Below are 25205 nucleotides of genomic sequence, written 5' to 3' on the forward strand. Positions count from 1 at the left end.
GGGACAACTGAACTACTGATTGAGTTTGTAAAATCTGTTTTACTTTCCTTTTTTTGTTGAAACCACTGAACTGACACACGCAGTTAATTGAAGTTCTGCAGGCTGGTCTAGTGCAGCCTTGAGCACAGGAGCTCCCTGGGGTGGAACCCCCGGGTATGTCCTGGGCAGATGGCTGAGCCACAGGACAAGTGTGACTCCATGTGGGGGCAGCAGGGCAGGGCACTAAGGGCACACACACTTTTGAGAGAGGGTACGGAAAATGCCACCAGGACCACAGCATTCCTGAACGCGTCAGCGACCTCCAGGCCGTGTGGCGTGCGTTCCCAGAGTGGCACGCCTGCTGCCGGCTCTATCTGGGCTGGGCCGATTCCAGAGGGCGGTGAACAGGCCCCCGAACTTCCAGACTCCCCCTACTGACTCTCAGTTACTGTTCGCCTATGTTAGTCATGAATTCACGGAGTCACAAAGCGACTGCCAAGGTCCCTGCAGAACACCCGGCAGAAACCCTTCCTGGGGCAGTAAGGAAGCTAAGGCTCAGAGTGCTGAATGAGAGACCTGGGACAAAACCCAGGTCATGATCAGGACACTTGACACCTGGAGTTCCCCTTTCCCAGAAGTGGATTCAGTGACAATAATCCAGGTAATCAAAGATAACATTTTTAAATCAATTAAGTAGATCAGAGGTTTCCCACACTAAACAGGCTCTGAGTCTAGCACAACGGTTTTATTTGTTCAATAAATGACTGAAAACTGTGAAACAGTAACACTTTCATTTCTGAGGCAGATTTGTGCTTGAAAAGCTGAGTGATGCTGGAGTTTCTAGGCAATGAATGGAACTCCGAGAGGACGATGTGTGAAGGGAACATCCTGTGTGCGGTTCCCCCCAGAGGCAACTGGGAACGTTTCCTGCAGCGCTCCCGTGGGGTTCGCAAGCTCCCGGCCGGCGTGTCAACAGGAGCACCCCAGCCTCTGTGGCGGGTGTTCGGTCAGAGCTCCTGCCCTGAGCACAGGAACTAACCGGGAGCTGGAACGTGGCAGCGTCTGTGCATGGGAACTAGCCGGCTGGCAGGAGCTAAAAGAACACAGAAGTAGTTCACTACTGAAATAACTCAAACATCACAGTGGTCTGAACAACTTTGATTTTGAAGCAGCTTTTGCATTATCTTCCACATTTTGATCTGTAACCCTGAGAAATAGAGGGGGACGCAGAGGGAGAAAGGGAATGTCGACCTGCCACCGTCTTCCTGCCTCTTCACTGCACAGCGTCTGCCCTGCCCTGTGACACCCCACATGTCACAGGACTCGTTACGTGTCAGTCCACTGAGATGCATAAACATGCAATCCAGTTAAAACCCCATAAAGGTCACCATCCAAATTGGGTAACCCACCTCCTACCCAAGTCACACAGTTTGACGAGCATGTCTAGGAATTTATGTTCTGCCAGCCTCCGACATGCAGCTTCGCGGAAAACAAAGCTGTAATTACAATAGCCAGGCAATTGTGAGAGTGGCAGCCAAGTTTCACAACACTCCCCTTCTTGGGGCGATTTTGGGATTTGAATTTAAACAGCAGGGTGGCTGTTTGATTTGGATATTATACCATTCTAATGGCTGACCTAGCACTGAGAATCTTTTCCAGAATATTCATGCGAACACATCCAGTGAAGAAAGGGTTTTTCAGACTTTGAACAAAGTTCCAAATTGGAGGCTTACTTTTGGGGACTGAAATGTATCAACTGAAAAGAAATAATACATAAATAAATAAATAAATAAATAAATAAGGAAAAGGGGCACTTCCTTTGGATACAATCATCTACAAAATAACCTTGTGGTTAGCAAAATAAATCATACTTAGGAAACAGGGCACACGGAGTTTGGACTTAAAGATACGGAGATCTCAGTTGCGTTCCTGTCCCCAGCCCATGCGGCCTCAGTTTTACATTGTGACTACAAGAGTGCTGCTTTATGAAGAGAGAGCAAAAGGAGAAGTGGAATTTCAAGTTTTGGAGGAAAGATTGTTTGTTTTGATTAAGTTTAATCACTTGTATCAAATGGGGAACGTTTTATCACCACGAGTGAAGTGACTTGAGCTCATTTAAACAAAGGCAGTATTTAAATATAAGACCTGGTTTTGTGACATTTTGCAGGGCAGCTACTGCACTCTGGCTCCGGGTCAAGTCCAGAGCCCAAGCGTAGCCCACTCTCTGCCCACCGGCTCTGTGTGGCCAGGCCCCTCACCGCCCACCTTGAGAACAAGAAGCTCGTGCCTAGTTCCTCTTCTCCCCAATCCAGGAGTACTCGGTGTTTGATTATGTTGTCTCTGGCAAACATTTTTGAACCGGTCCTTTTTCCAAGGACAGTAGTCTTTTATTAAAGAAATCTAAATACTGAGAAAGAACGCTGAAGGCAAATGTCAGCACAGATGTCTGGCGCAGCTTCACGCACCCCTAACAGTATTACTGGTAAAAGCAGAAAAGAGTGGCGTTAACTTGGTTCTCTTTAAAAATCAAATGCAGAGGGCATTCTCCACCGAACTGTCATCTAATCTTTGAGAGTTGCTGTAAGGTCAAACATCGGGCCCAAATCCAAAACCACCTGACATAATCCCTTGTCATGTAAGATGTGATTTGCACAGTAGAGAAATTTAAACTTAGTTACAATTCTATTTCCCTTTCACATTAAAAAAAAAAAAGTCCCAAATACCTTCCTACTCGTCATCATCGATAGTCTGGCAAACGCATTCTCTACAGCTCTGCTCTTGACTTCATCCCACGTGGGACACTATGTCTCCATGATTACCAAGATGATGGGCTATGGTCAGATTAGTCACAGAAGAGAACAAAACTGGAAAACAAATCGTGCTGCGTAAACTCGGAAGTCTGAGGGGTCAGAAGAGTAGCCATTCTTGCCAACCCTGCGCCTGACTTAAACACAACCCAGAGCGCGTCATTTCCCCAAATGTCCGGGTCTGAATGCTTGACAAAATATCAGAAAAATTAATAATGACACTGGCTGTCCTTTCTGGTTAGAGCTAATGTGTGTAAGGAAAGTGCACATAACAGCTGCAAATCCTCATACCCTTTGCGTCTCTCTGTGAAGTTCTCCCCATTTACTGACGCAAAGGAGTGGACTCCATTAGCTTTTCAGGGCCGTCCAAATCCAAAACCTAACATAAATAAACTTCAGAAATAAAGAACCAGAACAGCTGAATAACTGATCAATCTCAGATGTAACCTTCAGATATTGTGAAATAAGATAGCCCCAGTCTATTATACAAGAAAGGTAAAATAATTTGAATTTTTTTTTTATTTGTTTTTGCCAGTCAAGCGTTTGGAGGTTCTAGCATTTATTTGCTTTAAGATCTTCGGCAAATTCTTGAAATTTTCTGAGCCTCAGTTTACATCACTGTAAACAGATTGACAGCCATCGGTCCATCAGACTGCTGCTGCTTCCACACCAATAGCAGCAGAAGGTTCTGGGTGGGCCACACCCTCAGAGGGAGGGATCTCCTGCTAGGTACCCTTTCGACTTTGGGTCCTGGAGATCTTTTCGTCTTTCCTCCCCAAATGCCCTTAACCAGTCTTTTCCCAGCTTAACACTTGGTTCCTACCTCTTCACAAACAGTGTCCCGATTTCATATTCTCAGCCTTTTGCAAATGGGTGCTCAGAAGACTGGGGACTCCGCTCTCCTCACATGACCATCTGAAGGACGGCATGCCCTGCCCACCTGCCTGAAGGCCACCTGCTCCTCGGCTGTCCTGCTCCCATGCTCTCCCTCTTCCCATGTCCTTCAAAACCTGCAAAGTGGACCTCACGGTGCTGGTCTTTCAGGTCAGTGGCTCCCATGGAGGGATAAGATGGTCATGTTTCCGCCCATTTAGAACACGGTGACTGTCTCCCGGGTCTGGGTTTGGCTGCTAGAGGCACGGCGCCGGGCTGCCCGTTGTTCAGGTCTGACTGCGTTTCAGAACAGGTTTTGCAGCATGTTTCTTCCCAGCTCTGTGAGTTCAGTTCCTCAAGGACGTAGAGTTGAGGAAAAGAAGTGACTCAGCCACTCAGAAGACGTGTGGATCTCAAGGCAGAGAGCCGCCTGTGTACTAGTGGATTCCTATGCACTTAAAGTCATCTCAGAAAAACACAGCTCAGAAATAAACTCAGAGGCTCTCGTAAGGCAAAGTGCCAGAGACAGACGAGACTATTTATGGTAACGACTACTAAATGTATGCACTGAAATGACAAAGGGGCTCTCGGAAGTCTTACCAGATAGTAGGCAGAGCCCCTTGGAAAGTCAGGGGACAGACACACAGACCTCACAGACACGTCCTCAGGGACAGCCTCCCTGCCCTTGCCGTGACCTTCACACGCCACCAGTGTTGGTTTTCTTGGAAAGATGTCTGAGATGACTCGGTGACAGTGACAGCCCAAGGAAATCTAAAATCGAAACAATGAGCCATTTGTGGTTCCCAATCCTACTGATGACGAACTGAAACTGAGCAAAAAGCCAGGGCCTCAAATCTTCCCAAAAGGAAAGGATATCAGAACAATTCAAAATAAAAAATAAACCAAACATGCTCCCTTTAAACAAGTTCTCCTACTCTTAACCAGATTTAAAATCCAATATATCAGTCTTTTGCAACTTCATAAAGGACAGAGAAAGCTTTTTTCTTTTTTCTCTTTTCTTTCTTTTTTAGTGCATTTGTAATAGAGTGACAATGTACCTTTCATTCATACAGTACCAATATCTCTACTGTTGACTGTCCATCTCTACCTGTCACTGTCCACAAAGTTATTTCAGAATATTCCTGGCCAGGATGAAAGCCCAAGTTCTATTTTGTGCACTGTATAACCTTGGAAGGTTTTCATCACCCCAAAGACATGTGAGACGAAACGTATGGTCTACTAGAATTTTAAACAACTCAGGCCCGAACTTGTCGAAGACATGAATTTCAAAGACAGGCAAGTCTTTCCAAAGGGAGCAGGTTTAATTGATGGCAAACTTTGGCATCGTTCCTGACTCCCGAAGGGCTGTCTGTCACAGGATCATATCTGATGCCTCTGTCAGTCCTCTGATTTAGCCATCGGCGACACCAGTGGGGTCAGAATAAACCCAGCAGCAAGGAAGGTCTCCACTGCCTTCCAGCACCTGGCGGTAAGCCCCGGGCTCCTCCCACCTCCCATGGCCCTGCAGGGAGCACACACTGCACAGAGCCAGCCATTCTGCTCTCACCAACTGCCACAGCGAGCGCCACATGGGGCCTGGCCCTCCCACAGGCATTTACTCTTTCACAGAAAGAGTCAATCAAAATTAATCAAGATAGAGAAACTTTGAGCAGCCCAAGATTTGGTGACTTCCTAATGTTATAACATGCGCTGGGGCAGGCCTTTCAGGTTATAGAGCCTGCCCCATCCTTCCCAAATTCTATTCAGTTCAAACCACAGCAAAAAAACGATGATGGAGTGCCATGGGGAATAAGATGGAAAATAAGACCCAGCCTACAGCCTGCAGGAGAAAACTGCACACGTGTCCATGAGAATATGATGATCATACCTGAAGAGATCAGTGGGCCATGGTGGGTAGAGGTAAAATTATATTAGGGATCAAAAGAGTATCTGCAGGCTCAGTTAGCTACATACGTTGACATCATACATGTGTGCACACACATGCACCCACGTGCGCATGTACACACCGAGGGCAGCCCAGCCGGTTGCTGACTAGGCATCTTCGGCATGTTGTTGAACCTCTCTGAGCATCAGTCTCCTCTTCTGGAAAATGGGGACAGTGACCCCAGCAGAAGTAGATGTAACGTATATCAAGGATATGTAAGCAGAACGTGCTCGACAATATTAATTGTTGATATCATTTCATAATATCTGATATTAATATGTGATTAATATCTGATTTTAACAAACCGTTTAAAATATGATTTAATAACAATATCCTAGTAATACCTGCTGATATCTAGACCGAGGCTCCAGAGAAGTGGTAACTAAACGTCATGAGAGGTTAAGTCCCCTGTCAAAAGTTGCATGTGTCATTTTCAGACGAACTAAGCTATGAACCGCAGGCCTTTGGATGGCCAGCCAACCCCCAGGATTCTTTCTGACCCTGCAGGCGGACCACCCAGCACATACACCAGAGCCCTGCTCTGCAACGGGAGGTGCCAGAAGCTGCAGCAGCAACGCCTTTGGAAATGCAGACTGTCAGGGATGAGGTCCCAAAGCCCATCTGAGTCACAACCAGCAGGTGATTCAGAGGTCTACACATTACCGTGGGAGAAGCACTGCCCCAGGCTACCTTCAGAGGACTGTCAGCTCTTGTCATTTAAATATTTGCTCATTTGTTCCTGGTTCCCTCTGCAGACACTTACAGGAAGCCTGCTCCATGGAGACAGTGCAGGATCGGAAAACATGTTCCCTGCAGCACAGAAAACTGTCTAGTGGCTGCAAGTCAATGCTGCCCCCAATGATCCAAGACACCAGGCACAACATGAAAGGGACAGGGTTTGAGAAATAGGGCATTTGTACACGGCTCCAAGTCACACCTGTGTAAAATGGCATCTGTTGGTTAAAATAATGGCGGTCACAGAAAGCCAATCGCCTGAGTCCGGCCAGCCCCAGTGCTGTCTCCCGCAGGGCTGGGACCCCTGGCAAGCTGCCTCCCTAGACGGTCCCATGTGACAAAGAGCCTTGGACTTCAGGAACTTCCAGATTCTCCCAGCTGTCTTAGATTTTTCCTAACTCATCTGACTTTATTCATTCACTCAGCAAATATCTGAGCAATATTTTCTGCTGGGACAGATTCTGTGCTCGGAACACGCTGTTGACGAGGAAAACAAGGCCCTAAAGCCAGCGGCAGTTAAGTGCTCTGCCAAGAGCTGAAACAGGCCCCGAGACCCAGTGTCGCTGGGGGGCCACTCCAGCCAGGCGCTCGGGGCGCGGGGTGGGGGGGTGGGGGGTGTCCTGGGGCAGGACTTAACCTGAGACGCAAATGGCAAAAGGATAGACTGTAAAACTGAGGGGGACCATCTCAGGGTGAGGGACAAACCCTGGGGGTGCAGACCAGCCTGGGACACGCAGGCGTGTGCGGTACAAGGAAGGTTCCAGGCTTGTGATGGGAGAAGAGGGAAACAGTGAGGTGCAGTCTAACGGGGGAAGGCCGGGCCACAGGGCCACACTAAAGATCTGGGCTATTTCCTGTGCGTGATGCTTCCTGGAGAGAACTGCACAATTATCTGATTTTAAATTCTCGTACTATAAAGTGTAGCATTAAGTAACCTCTTATGGCTCTAACTGTGTAACCCTAAAATTCACACGCTGACGTCCTGACCTCCGGGACCTCAGAATACAACTGTATGTGGATACAGGTCTTTGGAAAGGCCATTAAGGTTAATGAGGTCACTGGGGTGGGCCCAGGTCCTGGTCACACCAAGGGGCTCTGATGGGTCCTGCGCAGGTCGCATCTCCAACACTTGCACAAACGCTGCGGCCAGCGAGTGTTTACAGTCGCTCATGCTGGTCCACGTGCCACGGGGCAGCCACAGGGTTGATCGCCAGGGTCAAGTTCACGGGACTGCAGGAAATGGGGACCCAAGGAACAAAAGCCTGGGCACCCACAGCCCCTGGGGTGTCTACTCCTGCCTGTCCTCCATCTTCTCTGACCACAATCTCTCAGTTGCTTTGTGGCTCCCTTTCCTAGGCCTGTCCCCTCCATGCAAGTGACCTTTAGACTCCTCCCTTACGCTGTGTTTGCTCTGCACTTGCTTTCCCCGTGCACTGTCATCTCTCCCCACCGCTTTAACGATCATCCACATGCTGGTAACAGCCCAGCACCACATGTCAGCCCAGCAATCCTTGCGCAGCTTCCTGACCAGCTGTCCCTTGAAAGTCTCCACCTGAATGTCACACAAGAACTACAAAGTCAACTGGCTAAAAAGAAATATACAGTCTCTTCCCAGCTGCCCCACCCCCCAGGGAGCCCGTGCAGGCACCAGCCTGAAGGACACCGGGCTTTTCCAGTTATGGGTAATTATGAACGACGCCGCTATAAACATGTGTTACACATTTTTGTGCGGACACAACTATTTATTTCCATAGGATAAATACTATGGAACTGCTGGGTCACATGGCAAGCGCAACATTTGCCTGTATAAGGAATTGCCAAACTGTCTTCCAGAATGGCTTGGCCAGTCTCCATCCTACCAACAACGCTGGGAAATCTAATTGTCCCCATTCTCGCCACACTTGGCATTGCCAGTTATTCCCATCTCAGCCATAACAGGTGTGAATTATTTTTTTTAAGATGACACATTTCTATAAGACTGTACGTAATCTACTTTATAAGACTGTCCATGGGGCAGCCAAGGTCATAGAAGTTACCGCATTTTGCCGTATGTAATGCACATTTCTTTGCCCAAATTTGTGAGGGAAAAATAAGGATGAGCATTATTATACCTGGATAGTACTAATTCTGTATCTATATAAATGTTTTTAATTCTTTTTTTATTTATGCATATGAGTTAAAAGTATAACTGGGGAAATCAGTAACGATATCGTATGCAAAATAATTCCCTGGAATACGATCATCGGTTTTGTTCCCCTTACAACCAGCTTGCAATGACAAAGAGTTCTTGGCCTCCTCGGATGCATAAATATTGTAAATTTGTTACCAGTGCATAACATTTCTTGTGTTTTGTAATTATTTATTACATAAAATCTTTTGTGCCATAATATGTTAAAAAAATGCTAAAATTCCTTTATAATACAAAAAAAGTACATACATATAAACAAAATTTTGAATTAAAAAATTAAAACGAAAGATTGTTTTTCCCTGAAATTTTGGGCCAAAAATGTGGATGAGCATTATATACAGCAAAATATGGTAAGTTTCTTTAATGACTGACCACCACCACTGAAAAATCTTGAAGACGCCAGCATGGCAAAAAGGTACCTGGTGGTCTGGCTCTTCCCCACTTCTTCAGCTTCATCTCCCATCATTGTCCATCTTGGATGCTTCCATCTAGCCAGACCAAAAATTATGTTAAGTCAGATTGACTGTGTCCTCGTTATGATTCTGGGTGCTAACCAGTCTGCCAGGTGGATTATTTCATTTCATCCTCGCACAGCCCTTGGAGGCCCATTTATGTCATCGCCATATTTCTCTGCTTCAGGGGAGGAAACCGTTGCTCAGAGAGATTCTTTTAAGTGGCAGGCCCGGGGCTCGATCCCTGGTCCCTTCTTGCCCCAATGTGGCCTGCTGCCCAGAGTCTGTGCTGTCCTCTGGCCAATGGCCCCACCGTGTCTCCACCGTCACCTCCCATCGGCCTCAGCTCCTGCTCTGCCTTCCCCAGGACACTCCCGGCTCAGTCTAACACACCCCCGTGTTTCTTTATTTCACCCCTCCCCACAGGGTGTCCTGTTTGCTGTGTACGTCCGCCCCCCTCACCGGTGATTCTCGAGGTCAGCATCCGACCTTTTCGTCCTTCCGTCCCCCCGCGCCTGGCCCCTGGTAGGTGCTCAACACCCACTGGTGGTGTCAAGTGCTGGCCAAGGCCCTGAATGAGACCGGGCAGGTCCTGCAAGAACCGCTGCTGCACGGAACATTAGTATACGCTAATAGTCCTTCAAGATACATCCCTATAAGCGCATTCTATACTGAGGAAAAACTCGTCATCTGAAAAGCACCTTACACAAACGCACCCTAACTCTTACAATGGGCTCACGTGCCCATCCCTATCAGCATCCAACAGAACTTGGGAAACAATATAATACAAGATGACAGGAGGGACACTCACAACGTGAACAGCTTTAGGCCAAAGGAGAAAAGAGGTGGAAGAAAGAAGCCAGTTCACATTCAGGCTACAGCTGCTCTCCGTCCGGTTTCCATAAGCATGGTGGGCATTTTTGTCTCCATTTGTAGAGCAGGGCTGTTCAAATGTTTTATTCCTCTCTTTCTATGCCCCACAATTAAGAAAGATTATTTTTAATTGTAAAAATAACAAAAATCAATTTATTAGCCCAGAAAGCACCTTGAGGGATATGGACTAATTCTTTGGCTCTGTCATAGCTGACCCCCCGGATGGGGACACAGTACCAGCACGCAGCTCACACCCAATGAGGGTCTGGGAGAGGCAGCTGTAGCAGTGCCTGCATTCCACGAATATATGTTAAATTACAGATTACTTTTTTAAGTCGGGGCATTCAATAGCATCCAATGGCAACAATCAGATGTTTCATGGGCCACAGAATCTTCTCCGGTATTTTCCCAAGTCAGGAACTTGAAAACTATGGAGACCACGTGTGTGCCCTGATGAATCCAAGACTGTCTTATCTCTCTTTCCTATAGATTGATAAATGTTTATAAATTCGAAAGGCTTGAATACAGAAGTTTTAGCCTCTCATAATTGAGAACAAACATTTTGGGAAACAAAGAAAAGAAAAGAAAGGAAGAAAATGAAGGGGTATTCATACATAGAAATATATTAAAATTTCAACTCTGGCAACTTGATTTACTATTCCCAAGCCAGACTAAGAACATTTTCCTCTGGAATCCCGTGGCCTCTCCTCCAATGGCACATTTCAGGTTCCCCAGAATAACCTGCTGGTTCTAATGCAGATTTTACCCCCTACAAGGGCCGTAAGAAGCCCCATCACCCAGATTCATGGCCACCTCCTCACTTTTTCCTCATCCTTTCATCACAGTCCATATATGGAGAATTACATACAATTCTGTTCCCATACCTTAATGCACATTATCAAATTTTTCTTAAGTATGGCAGAAACAAGATCACAAACCAACCAATGTCTTGATGTCAAATTTCTCTGTCCAATGTTTTAGGGACCCCATCATATCATGCGTCATGGAAGGAAAAATAACCTGATGGAATTTAATCACTGAGAACACAGAGGAGGGTTTGCTTTAGAAGTTTCCATTTCTATGTCCATATTTCATCTTGGCCAAACAACAGGCATGTTCCGTGTTTGGGAAGCAGATGCAAACAGCTTCGTTTTGGGAAAGGGAGAATCACGTCTTCCCCTTGTACGTGCACCCTATTACATTTCATACTGACAGCCATTGGCTGGTTTATATGTGTAACAGAGCCTGGCAAGGCAAGATGACCTTTCTAATTGTCATCATGAGAAGCACAATTGCAAGTGACTTTGAAACATATGGTAAACTTCATTATGCTAAAATATAATGGCTTCTACTTTGGGGCTCATGATGAATATTAATGCCAAGGCTTCTGAGAAAAATGTGCTCTAAATTTCATATTGTGTAAAACCCTTTCAGTACCAAAGAACAGTTATTTATAGTCTTCAAGCTTCTTCATAGATGCTACTAAACATTCAGTTAAACATGGCAAAATGGAATGAATAATCATGGGCCATTAAAGGGGGCATACGATCACCTTCACAGTATCAAGTCAAGCTCCAGGCAGGGCAAGCATGAAAAGACTTCGCCTGTAAGTGTGGCTGCAAGGAGGACACAGAATGTACACACAGGAGAGCCCGGGGCAGGGACGGTCTGCGGCCAGAGGGCATCCTGACCCTGCGCTCACGGGGAGCCACTCCTGGGGAGAAGAGGGGGAGTCTTCCCATACCTCATCGGAGCCCAGGGAGACCGTGGGACGTTCAAAGGGTCAGAGTGAGCAGTGGGGTGAAGCTGAGAAGGAAAGCGGGCAGTAGGCACACGGGGGGTGAGGGTATGGGAAGTTCCAAAGGCAGAGGAAAGGGGCAGAAAAGAACGTGGAAGCTGATGGGGAGCAGCAAGAGTCTGTGGGAAGACATGGTCGAGTGGTGGGAAAATCTGACACCCAACAGCTGCCGCAGGAGCGGACATGCCTTCATGAAGCCCAAACCATAATTTCTTATGATGACTCATCATCAGTGGAAGGCGATCTTCGAGTTCATACCCAAAGCTGCTATTGTCTGTGGAGAAGGGGAGGGAGCTGCTACAAAACCAACCTTCTCCAGGAAAAGCTGGTGACAGTTTAAAAGGCTGTCCCATCTGGCATTCCTCCAGGACAGGGACACCCTTTTTCCACCCTGTTGTTTCTCTCTCTCCCTCACACTGCAGCTTCGGCGGCCCCATACCACGCACAGACACCCTCTGCCAATCTGGGAAACAGCAACATGTTTTGGCAGAAAAACATTCCTATGGGCAGGAGCTGTTTTTCTAATAACTTTATTTAAGAAAATGGGATTTTTTTAAAGGGCCATGAAGTATTAAACGTGCAGAAAAAGAAAGGCAATGGGTGTGAACTGCACGCCCCTCGCAGCTTCTGCATCTTAGTCATTGTGGAAACGTAAATGAACACCTTCCAAGAGGGACGGTAAAATGTGCAAGTGGTCCATGAGCATCCCAACTCCAGCAGTCCCCTGTGTGTCACATTAGTTTGCAAGGCCAGGCCCAAAGAGCATTGGTGCATGGAGTGGAAATAGACTGTCTTCACTTGAAAGACCTGTGTCTGCTGTTGTTTGTTAAATCATTTATGCCTTAAGGCCTTAAGACTTTTCCAAATTCATTCTGTTATTTCAACATGGTATCATTCAGTATAAAGATTTCTTTTAGTGGTCCACTATGAATCATGACAATGGATTAATTTCACTACCACCACCACCACCAACCCCCCCCCCACACACACACACACACAAATAGGGGAAAATGATAATAACCATATTACATAAAAATAAGGAAGCCATCAAATTCCTACCCCCCCAAAAAAAGTGGGAAAAAGGACATGGGCTATACACAAGGAAAAAAACCACAAAGGCATAAAATGTAGCAAGTTCAACCTCACTAAAAACGAGGCATGAATTAAATACCAATGTACACTCTGACTCTTCACTTCCCATCTACAACTTTCTAGCTCACTGAGCCTGTTTCAGCATCTATAAAATGGGGATGATAAACTGATCTCAATGTGCAGTTGTGAGAACTGAGTGATACAATGTTTTCATTATCATCCTATAAGTCTGAGGGCAGAGAGAGAAGGTACTGCTGTGTCCACACTCTGAGGACAAGTGTCTAGAAATCTGCACAGACTCCAGACGCTGAGGGCAACACTAAAAATGAAACCAGGAGCTCTGTCACAGAACTTGTCTGGTGGACATCTTTTGTTCAGTTTTAAAATCTGTTTTATTCTTGTGATGAAGCATATGCTCTTCTTCATTGAATAAATTAAAAATTGAAAACAAATCTACTAGAGTAACTCTAGAAATTTTATAAGCTTCAACTTCAGGGGATTCCTGTGTAATCTAAAGGGGAAATGACTTTGCCTCCAAAGGTTGACACAGGCAGTGTTTGGTAACTTTCTCACAGCAGACATGGAGTTTGGTATTCCCCCACTGCTCCTCAGTCTATGAAAAAAAAAAAATGGGGTTGGGTGAAGGGCAAAGAGACATTTGCCAAATTCTAATTTATCTGTTTTACCAATACAATTGGGACACAGGGACCAAAGTCAAATGCTGGGTCAGACACAGAATTAAAAACAAGCTCAAGATTTCGGTCACATTGTCTGAGCAAGGTCAGGCTTCCTTTCATTAAGTAGACCCTGAAATCATAATATAATTGGGTTCTTTCCGAGGGAAGGATAATGCAATATTTAGGGATACATGGAATGTAAAGCAGTCGTAACACATGCGGAAAGAGAGATGCTCAAAATAGGCTAAAATAACTAGAAATTTAACATCATCAGGGCAAATGAAAAGAGAATCAAAAAGTTTGGTTATAATGAAATAAATCTGAAAGCAAAGTATGCAATCAGATGTCAATGAGTTATAAAGACTTTAGAAAGCATGTTGTCAAAAGAAAAATAAAATTACATTGTACAACTATGTGAGCATGCAAATACAAGCATGTCTCATTTATACATTTTTGATGAAGTCAAGTCAGCAGGTCTTTAAGCAACTTCTGACAGTTTCTGCCAGGCAATAAATGTTAAGTTGCAGTGCACTGGCTCAGGATTGTCCATTGCTACAGTTATCCATCCCTCCCCAATAACACAGAAATCTGGAAAAACAGTGGGTGAAGCAGGGTGGCCATCCAGAAACACAAAAGTACAATGGGCCCAGGGCAGCAAACACTGGGACAGCAAAGCATCAGGCAGGAAAACGTTTACCACCACACCCTCTCTCCTCTCCAAGAGCTAAGAAAACCTGAAAAATCAAATTAGCAACAAATGATGACCTCTCAAATAAGTAGTGTCTCTCTTGGGTCGCTAAACATATGGCAGCTTCAAAGAAAAGGAAGTACATGGTCAAAATGGCAGGAAGCCATAATTCATGGCCATGCCAAAGAGGAAAACAAAATATTTCTTACAAAATTAATCACTGAAAAACTGTGACAGAATAAATGATGTCATAGTTAGGATCAAAAAAAGAAAATTGAATTCTGCAAAGCTTCACAAAATTGGACTCAGAAAAAAAAATCAGTCTTAATTCTTCAAAGCCCTGGATTACAGAATATTTTTAATGTTGTTTTAGTGAAAGTTCAAAAACTCACTCACAAGAAGTTTAGAAAGATGGCCATTACATTTTGCAAGTTGAATTTATTGAAATCAATAGGATGACATGTTAGCAAATTTTTAAAGGCAAACAGAGAAATTCTGGAGAGTGTATCATCTATTTACTAATGCCTGTACTTACAGGAATGCAAAGGAAAACATTGACATTTAAGCATTTTAGAACAGGAAGCAAAATTATCAACAGTTCTTAGAAAAAAATTCAAAACGTTGTTTGAAGTAAACAAATATAATCCAATTCAACTGCCATAGCTGAACTTTTTTCTCATTTGCTGTGCTATGAAGTCCCTCTTAGTCTCCCTTCAACAATAAAGGATTTGGGTTTTAATAAAAAGTATGTGATTCTCATAAGGCTGATGACTACAGAACCTCCTATCGAGTTAAGTGACCCACCTGATGCAGCAAAAGTACAGACAGTGAATCATCATTCCAGGCATCAAACACAGAGCGTGTACTAAGAAATTTCAAAAATGAGTAAAAACTCTCTTTCAGGGCACTCAACATTGGCAAGAGGTGATTTTTAGTAGACTTCTGTTTCGTGATCGTGCTAGGAGTCAAGTTCACAAGAACATAAACCAATTCCAGAAAAAAAGGATTCAAATCCTGGCCCCAACCCCGCGAGTCCGTGTGACTTAGGACAAGACGCAGATTCTGTCTAAACCTCGGCATTTTCATCTGTGAAATGGAGACGATGCTGGGGCTGACCACACCATGTCCAGAGGACCACATGCATGTCCAGCCTTAGCTCGGTGCCTGGCCCGGAGTGAGGGCTTAAGAATAAAGAGGGAAGTAATCAACATCTGTCACTGCAGAGAAAGTGACAACATACAGGGGAAAGAACATGTTAAACCCATGACAGCTACAGCTAATCTGTGACACAGCACGCGGTCCAATAAATACACGCTGAACCTATACAGTAAAGAGCAAAGGAAGGACAAATCTTTAAATAACTCATTTTTAAACCTCTCAGGGTCCACATAAAAGATAATATGATTAAAAGCATTAAGTTTTATTAATTCCAGTTAAGTTCCGATAATCATAATCATAACAATCAATTTACAAATCCTAACCTAATGCTGAAGTTGTTAGCTGAGGATACTATCCCCCACCCAGGGACACTTAAAAATGGGGGTGGGAGGAAGAGTTGCACAAAGCCACTGCCAGGTGGGAAACACTCTGCCATGCATGGTACGTACAGTCCACACGACAAGCCATCCCCTCACCCACACCACGTCCCGTGGGCTCCCACAGGAATCACACACAGAGTGCTTCGCTTAATCTTGAGGAGGGAGTGCATGAGACTGTGTGCGTGTGTGCGTGTGTGTGTTTGCGTGTGTGTGTGTGTGCGTGTGTACGCATGCAGCAATGTCCTCAAAAGCCCAGAGTCCAAATGAAATGTAGAAGGACTAATTGCGGAGAATGAGCCATAAAGCAGAACATCTGTGAGACACTTCCGGGTCACAGGTGCCCACCCTGTCACACAGAATCAAGTTCCTGCTCCAAACCAATTAGCATGTCAAAAAAACTGTCCATTGCAACTCCGTCTGAAATCCAGTAAATCTTCTTGGGATTTCCACCTCAGGATGTGTGACTGAGTATCATTAAGGGCGAACAGAAAGCAAACAGAGACCGATGGAGAAGGAAGGCACACCAGCAAGGATTTCCAAACAGTGGCAAGGATAAAAAGAGGAGAAAGAGGTCAAAAATAGTCGAGAACAAGAAAAAAATGAACAAAGTTGGATAGAATCATGGGGCTTCATGACCAGGAAGTCCTCGCAGGCTGCCTCACAGATTGGAAGTGCTCAATAAAAGCCTTCTGAAATGATGGATGGGTGGACGAAAACGAAACTGAGAGATTTGGTTCCGCTGTGTCATCCAGGAGGGAGACACTTCCGTGATTTGTAAAGACCGTTCATTCATCAAACCTCACACTGGGAAGTCTGTATACCTGGCACGTTTGCAACATGAGCAAACAACAGAACTGAAGTTAAACGGAGGCCACCTACATCCAACAGAGGCCTTTTACGCTGCTGTGGAGACACCTCCCAAAAGAACTGTCATCATTACTTAATAAAAGAGGAAAGAAATTAATTGCAAATTTCAAGTTTAGAAATTCACAGGCAAAAGTCGCTGAAGAGGAATAACCATACTAATAGTGAGGCAAGGTTACAGCTTGGAAGAACAAAAACCATGGAGAGAAATTAAACATGCAAATTTGTATTTAACGGGGATCCTGGTATAATAATTAATAAGTGAATCAAAGATGAGTGATTAGAGATGTGAAAGCTCAGCCCAGGGAAAATCCTGACAAAATATTTTTTTTATTTTAAAAAAGTTGTTTTCCTCCAAAAGTTCATTATATATGTACACACACACACACACACACAAAGTCAGACAATTAAGGTCGTGAACTCATCTTAGAAAAAGTGCTACATACCTCATTGCTGAATATCACTATGGTCACCTTTGAAGCACTCCCCTTGGGAAGCTATGCACCGATGCCAGCGCCTCGTCCACCCTTCAAAGCACTGTTGGAACTCTTTTTCTGGAATGGCCATCAGAGCTGTCATCGTATTACCCCTGATGTCCTGAATGTCATCAAAATGTCTTTCGTTCAATATTTCCTTTATCTTCGGGTAAAGAAAGAAGTCACTGGGGGCCAGATCAGGTGAGTGGGGAGGGTGTTCCAATACAGTTATTTGTTTCCTGGCTAAAAACTCCCTCACAGACAGTGCCGTGTGAGCTGGTGCATTGTCGTGATGCAAGAGCCATGAATTGTTGGTGAAAAGTTCAGGTCGTCTAACTTTCTCACGCAGCCTTTCCAGCACTTCCAAATAGTAAACTTAGTAAACTGTTTGTCCAGCTGGTACAGATTCATAATGAATAATCCCTCTGATATCAAAAAAGGGTAGCAACATCGTCGCAACAAGAGTGCGAACTTAATTGTCAGACTTCGCATGTCACATAGAATCCAAGTCCCTCCACACACAGACCCGGTAACACTCTTCTGGTTCCAAGGCAAACAGCCTGGTCCTCGGTTATTTAGAGCCTTGTCACCATCTGGACCAAAGAAAGCTAAGTTGTCCACTATGCAGGTCTCAGCCACAGCTCGGAGGAAGGAAGTAACATTGGTAAGACTACAGAATGTGGTCTCCTCCACTCCTTAAGGCTCTACAGCTCATCTTCGAATCATGTCAGGTCACTGGCAGGTTCCATAGTTCAGCTTCATTTGCTCAAGCCCTTACTAACTCACTTCCACAGTTGGTCATTAACATATTGCTCCTTGAACTTGGGAAACTCCTTTAAGAGTCAGAGTGACTCCTTTAAGAACCGGCTGAAAAACTGGATCTTTTGGTAGAAAAAATGTACAAACCCATGGGATCTGAAATTCATATACACTTTCCCAGTCTATTCATGAACCCTAATTCTTTTCCCAGAGACGGCTGGTAACAGCCATATGAAAATCACGTTTGCATTTGTTATAAATATGTTCGTCGAGACTTTCCATTGGACTCTCAAAAAATTGCCTTTAAGAACTTGACGCTGGGTGACCGCTTGGCTCAGTGGTCAGAGCGCAGTGCTCATAACACCAAGGTCTCCGGTTTGAGTCCCACACGGGCCAGTGAGCTGCGCCCTCCACAATGAGATTGAAAAACAATGATTTGACATCCTGGAAAAAACATACCGTTCTCTAATATTCCCCAATAAAAAAATTTAAAAAAAAAAAGAACTTGACCCCACTCCACATCCTTGAAAACTTTGTGCTGTAAGTTTGCTTTCCAGGGAGGTGGACGATGCTTCAACTGTCTTTTCTGCTTTGGCTGCTAGGAAGCTCATTATCACAGCATATTCTCAACCAAAATAATTAACACTTGTCAGTAGCACTTCCTTCTGTCGCAACTTTTAAATTTTACTTTTATTTGTTAATTTTGTTGTTTATATCTTTTTTGAAATATATTTTTCCAGTTCTCCATTTTATCTCCCCACCAGAAAAAATAAAAGATTTTATTCTTCTAATTTTTCTAGAAAATTTCTTCTAAATATATCTGATAAATGTGGAGACGGATTTATTACCTAGATATGCAGAACTTGTAAAGCACGGGATCTCTGAACTGAAACCCTTTGCTTAGTAAGTGTGAGGTGACTCTAAAAGAATTCAGAGTTAAAGACACTGATTGCTCACTAAAGGACATCATGCTTCCCTTTATCAGCTAGTTCAAGCTCAAAAACTATAAGGAAGTCCAAAAATCCAAGCAGGGAGTATCCCTGTGGACATGTGGCCTTTCCAATCCAAAGCGAAAGGTAGGGACTACCTCTAAGCCATAATTCAAAACCTGACTCCAGTCCAACTTCATCAGCCCTGAACAGGCCCCATCTGACTTCCACTTTCTCCTCACTCACTGAAGACAAGTGAGTTTAAACTGGACACAGCCTGCTGGTCACTCCCAGAAAAAACAAACTCCTACCATTTGATATTTGCACTGAGAATCCCTTTGCATATTTTGAAAATCTTCTACATGGGTTCCCAATAGCTCACTGGACCACAGACCCAGCAGGGTTTTTGAGCTACATCTGCAGTATTTTTCCACTCAGGCAGCTGGCAGAAAGGGGAAAATTCATTAACATACTAATAATGTCCTATTTAAAATTCTAGTCCTGATTATTCTGTGATTAAGTCTCTCCCCTTGACGTCTGCTTCCTTTATCTGAGTTACAGTGCGAAATCGACAATATTAATAAAGTACAATATGGATTACCAAAAAGGGATGGAAAACGTAACGTAAACCTCAGGGCTGCCTTTTTGCTGAAAAGCAGATGTAACAAACTATAAAAGAGTTACTGACGTTTTTTCATCCCACCCTCCCTTAAAAAAACCAATGAAATCCACAATAATTAAAAGTTTATCATTAATCTCCCTAAGCGCTGAGAGGCTGAGAGATAGATTTAGCTCTTTATTCTATTTGACTGCACTTAAAATTGTTCAGGACCCAGCCGGGTTCTCCTGGAGTCTTAAGTACAGCGGGGGACGGGGGAGTGGCGGCAAAAGCAGCAGCTCCCCACCTCCTCATAAGAGAGCACATGTCACTGTGACAGAAGTCATCAGAGCCTGTGACAATTTCTGTGTCCCTTTGCCTGAAAGGACGCTGGCATAGTTCAGTCCCTTTTCATTACTCTGCTCTGTCTGCTGATACCCCAATCTGAACACCCGCCTCAGAAAACTAGAGCATCTTCCCTGAAAGACTACCAAACTTATCACAGCTCTCATTAGATTGGGAAATGAGTTCTTAAAAAGAAGATTCAATAGCTGGGTCTGTAATTGAAAATAAAGGAAGAAAGGACCCCTGTTTCATTTTAACATCAGGCCCCAGTCAACGACCGTGTTTCCCCGAAAATAAGACCTAGCCAGACCATCAGCTCTAATGCGTCTTTTGGAGATAAAATTAATATAAGACCTAGTATATTATATTATATTATATCATATCATATCATATCATATCATGCCAGGTCTTATAGTAAAATAAGACTGGCTCTTATATTAATTCTCTTCTCCAAAAGACGCATTAGAGCTGATGGTCCGGCTAGGTCTTATTTGGGGGGAAACACAGGAACAAATGCTTATGGTATATTTACTGTTTTTAAAGATATCTGCTGGATACTGCAGTGACACAAATGAAACAAGGACGCTTCTTTGACCTCAGTGGACTTACAGTGTAACCAGAGACACAAGGCGTCAGGGACCAGCAAAGTCATGTGTGATGAGTCATTCTGTCCACTTCCTGTCAGTAAGACTGCTTCCCTTGTATCGGAGTTAGTGTAAAACCCTGACTGCGAAGCTCGCTTTCTGCTATGGACCAGAACCTGTCTGCACTTGGACAGACGTGTGAGTGGGTCGGCCATCCTGGGACAAATGTCACATGCTGAGGGGCGCGGATGGACCCGACAGAAGAGTCTGGGTCTTGACCATCCTGGAGTTGCTCATCCAGCCCTGATCTGCCTTTATCTCCGAAAGACGCATTTTGCAACCTCTGCTGGAAATCCAACCTGTTTTTTAAGATCACTATATATTGCTCCTTTCTTAAAATAGTCTTATTTTTAAATGTTTTGTCTAAGGTCAAAAAGAGTCAGCTCATGCTACATACATGCAAATGCACACTATTCTTTTGTATTCGCTCTACATTTAAACTTGAGCATGGAGCTCCCTCTGAATTTTTAACTCACAAACCCAACAAATAACAGCGTATGGACTTTGACCTAGTTTTATTACTCCAGTAGAGAAAAGCTTGAACTTACTACGTAATTCATTATTTATGTATTTATGTGTCTCCCACACTCTCACCAACCCAAGATTAATTTGGTTCACCCACAGCCAAGTCATCTCAGATTGGTTAAAAATTAGCTTCAGGCTAAAGCATCGGGAAAGGGTAGCTGATCCAGCAAAATCCACGGGTGGAACACAAAGAGCGCGCTCCCAACATTAATGAGCCATCTGCAGTGTTGCCCCATCCTCGGTAACAATCTCTCATTCCATTTGTTTATGTTTTATTCATCATTTTCCAAATACTTAGTGAAGGGATAATGACGAGGTTTAAAAACTACTGAACAGCTCTTTTTTTTAAAAGGAGATAGTAATGGTTTTCAAGAGCTCAACTGCTCCAATGAAAATGCTGCTTTACTAAATTTGTCCAAATTTGTTCACATGTGCTTTATGCTTAGATATCGTCGAGTCCCCATTTGGGGCCAAAAACTGTATGTTGATAAGTGAGAAATTTCACAGTTTTTATTGTTTATACATTTTAGAAGTCTGCAGCAAAAATTCACTTAAAATACACAACGTGACTTGATAAACCACAGTGTTACATCGTGGAGCAGTGTGCTGTCGTTCCTCAGCATTACAGTCATATGTTAAGGTTCAAATGTACAGTATCTAGTTCACATTTGGCAAAAACAAGTCTTTGGGAAAAAGTGAATAAAAAGGCAGCTCTGAGTGGCTGAGTCAACTTAGGGGTGTCCATTGCTAAGAAGACCCAAAAGCAAGTGAACACCCCATCTACAATTCAAACAACTCTCTACACAATTTAGTAATACTTTAAAACAGAATTTATTCATAGTGAAATGAGATGCCTAATTTCTGCTAGCTGATTGCATATTTCTTTATTTGGTTTTAAGTACTAACCTTCATTTACTTTAATTTGTGGAGTGTTTTCAAATAGTCCTACTTCAATCGTAGCTACCTAACAACCCTCCATTTTTTCTTATTTCTTTTTAAATAAGCATACTTTGTAAATACAGTCCTAGTAAACAACATTTATGCAGGGACCATGATATGTTATGTATGACCTCTGCCCTTCAGCAACTTCTAGGTCCTAGGGGAAATGCAACAGCACACATGCACACACATGAGCACACACACGTGTACACACGCACATATCTCGGGATCTTTATAAGTGACTTCATTTGATGTATATCATTTAATCGGTCTATGATATGGATACTATTCTTCTCATTTTACTGGGAAAGAAACAGGTTCCAGCATCTTCGTATCTTTAATCTGAATTTGCTTCTTATGATTTCATTCTGCATGTTAGAAACTGAATCATCATAAACTCTGTACATTTTTTTTAAGAAATAAGTTTTCACTTTATCAATTGGGACTGAACTGGCGTCTTCAGAGAGCAAACCTCAAGGTGACCTCAGTTACTCTTCAAAACGGAAATGGAAAAAGAACATAAGAACTTTAATTACAAGATTGCCACGGGGATACGAAAGACAGTTTGGGGAATATAATCAATAATGTTGTAAAGATTTTGTAGGGTATCTGATGGACACTTGTCTCATTAGGGAGACCACCTCAGGGATGATGTAGATGCCTGATCACTGCACTGTACACCTGAAGCTGAAGCTGAATAATAATGAACATCAACTAATATGTATATGGTCACAAGAAATGGAGCACAGCATAAGGAACAGAGTCAGTGGAACTGTAAGAGCTGTATACAATGTCAGAGGGGTAGCAGATTGGGGGACGGAGGTTATCACTTTGTGAGGGGCATAAATGTCTATTACATTGTTTTGTACACCTGAAACTAATAATAAAAAATAAAATAAATTTTAAAAATAGAATACTTGAACTCCTCCTACATGCAGCTACTCTGGCTAAGGCAGCCCTGGTATCTTCTGTATCATTCCTCCTGGGGAGAGGAGCTCTCAGAAAAGTTTGCGCAGAGAACAGCCACTTCCTGGTGTTTCCTCAGTTTTCTGTCAGCCTGCTTTCATCACTGGAGCCAAGGAACAAAAGAAAGAGAACTGTCACAGAAAAAATTCTCAAGGCCTGTGCCAAGGGAGAGATTGTTCTAAATGATCACAGGCCATTAATTAGCAAGTCCAGTGAGAGGAGGAGGAAGAAGAGAGAAAAAGAAAAGATGTCACATGTGATCGCAAAACAAAAGTTGACAAGTAATTCTACCCCATTTGCCAAGGCTCCTGCCAAAAAGCTCCTGCAGGAAAAGGGCTGTGTGCTCCAGGTCGCCTTCACAGTGACTTCCACAGGCACAGTCACACTACACACTACACAAGTATCGTAAACATTTCCGATATTTACGTCCTGCCCATCACACTACACACAAGTGCTGAGTCCTGCCCAGTCACACTACACACTACACAAGTGTCGTAAATATTTCCGCAGGCCGCATCGTGCCTTCTTACCGTAGGCCGCTTTCCCGTGGTCCAGTTCCCTTCTCAGCCTGTTGTAATCTTCATTAACACTTCTCAGCTTTTTGACATTCCTGGAACTCAGCGCCACCAGCTTGTTCAGGAGTCCCTCCAGCCCTTCCCGCTCGAATGTTAATGATCTGATCTCTTCTGTGAGCTCCTTGGCCATACAGAAATGGTTTCCTGCAGCACATGGTGGGAGAGAGGAAGGGAAAGAAGCTTTGGCGGCAGCTAACGTACACGGATAGTGTGGGCCAAGTGGGCTGAATTTTGCGGTTATATCCACCTGTGTTCACAGTTGTCTGCGGAGGGAGCTGGAAAAACAGTGACTGTCCTTAAGCTGTAAAAAACACCAGTCTCTTTATCACCTTACTCCTGGGTCTGTCTGTTTTAAGGGTTCCATTGGCCAATTCACGTCTTTGTGAAACCTGATGACACAAAAATGTCCCAGTGAAACCCTGGGAAGCCACATGGTATCAGCGCATTCAAATATCTAGATGTCACAGACGTGAAATGTTGTTGCAGGGTGAAAAGGAGCTGGGCCTGGGAGTCAGACTAGACCTAAATTCAAATCCTAGTCCCCTCCATTCCTCAAAGCGCATAACCTTGAGCAAAGAAAATTGTTGTACCTAATTTCAGGGACAACCTCTTAGAAAATATGATGGTGCTAAGACCTGTCACAAGTGCTGCAAGAATAAACATGAACGTCTATAAGCAATGAGCAAAATGTATATCACACTGCATTTAGCAAAGTCGCAGGATACAAAATCAACACACAAAAGTCAAGTGTAGGGCCGGCCCGGTGGCTCAGGCGGTTGGAGCTCCGTGCTCCTAACTCCGAAAGCTGCTGGTTCGATTCCCACATGGGCCAGTGGGCTCTCAACCACAAGGTTGCCGGTTCAACCCCTCGAGTCCTGCAAGGGATGGTGGGCTCTGCCCCCTGCAACTAAGATTGAACACGGCACCTTGAGCTGAGCTGCTTCCTGGATGGCTCAGTTGGTTGGAGCGCGTCCTCTCAACCACAAGGTTGCCAGTTAGATTCCTCGAGTCCCGCAAGGGATGGTGGGCAGCACCCCCTGCAACTAAAGATTGAACACGGCACCTAGAGCTGAGCTGCCGCTGAGCTCCCGGATGGGTCAGTTGGTTGGAGCTCGTCCTTTCAACCACAAGGTTGCTGGTTTGACTCCTGCAAAGGATGGTGGACTGTGCCCCTTGCAATTGGCCACAGTAACTATACCTGGAGCTGAGCTACGCCCTCCACAACTAAGACTGAAAGGACAACAACTTGAAGCTGAACGGCACCCTCCACAACTAAGATTGAAATGACAACAACTTGACTTGGAAAAAAAGTCCTGGAAGTACACACTGTTCCCCAATAAAGTCCTGTTCCCCTTCCCCAATAAAATCTTTTTAAAAAAAAAATAGCAAATTTACTGAGTTGTGCAACCATCTCAACAATCTAATTTTAAAAAAATCAAGTGTATTCTAATATCAGCTGCAAACAAGTGGAAGAGGAATTTTTTTTAAGTAAGATATTTTAAAACTCAAAACATTTCAGGATAAATTGAAAGAAGCAGTGCAAGACACAGAAAACCATTTTTAAAACTTCAGAGAGAAATTAAAGAAGATTTAAATAATTACAAAGATATACTACATATTCATACATTGGGAAACCACATGTGGTTATGATTTCCATTTTCTCAAATTGATCTATTGATTCGATCCAATTCCAATCAAAATCTCATGAGGGTCATTTGTAGAAATTGACAAGCTTATTCTAAAATGTAAAAGAAAATGCACAGGGCTACATTAACCAGAAAAATCCTTGAAAAGTCGAACAAAGCTAGAGGACACGTACTATCTGATTTCAAACTAACACTGAAGCTACAGTAAGTCACGACAAGATGGCACACAGACAGACAGACAGATCAATGGAATGGAACAGACAGACCAGAAGTAGATCACACTCACGCAGCCAA

General features: G+C 43.9%; 1 protein-coding gene across 1 annotated transcript in view; it reads right to left on the reverse strand.

Moving 5' to 3' along the window:
- DISC1 (DISC1 scaffold protein) overlaps positions 1-25205 on the reverse strand; it is a gene marked incomplete at both ends in the record, with an annotated part of 280468 nt that overhangs the window by 123623 nt on the left and 131640 nt on the right. The window contains one exon of the mRNA XM_081039321.1: positions 23221-23409. Coding sequence (XP_080895447.1) covers positions 23221-23409 — 189 coding nt within the window. The remainder of the gene's footprint in view (positions 1-23220; positions 23410-25205) is intronic.

Source organism: Rhinolophus hipposideros (assembly GCF_964194185.1).
Source record: "Rhinolophus hipposideros genome assembly, chromosome: 26".
NCBI lineage: Eukaryota > Metazoa > Chordata > Mammalia > Chiroptera > Rhinolophidae > Rhinolophus > Rhinolophus hipposideros.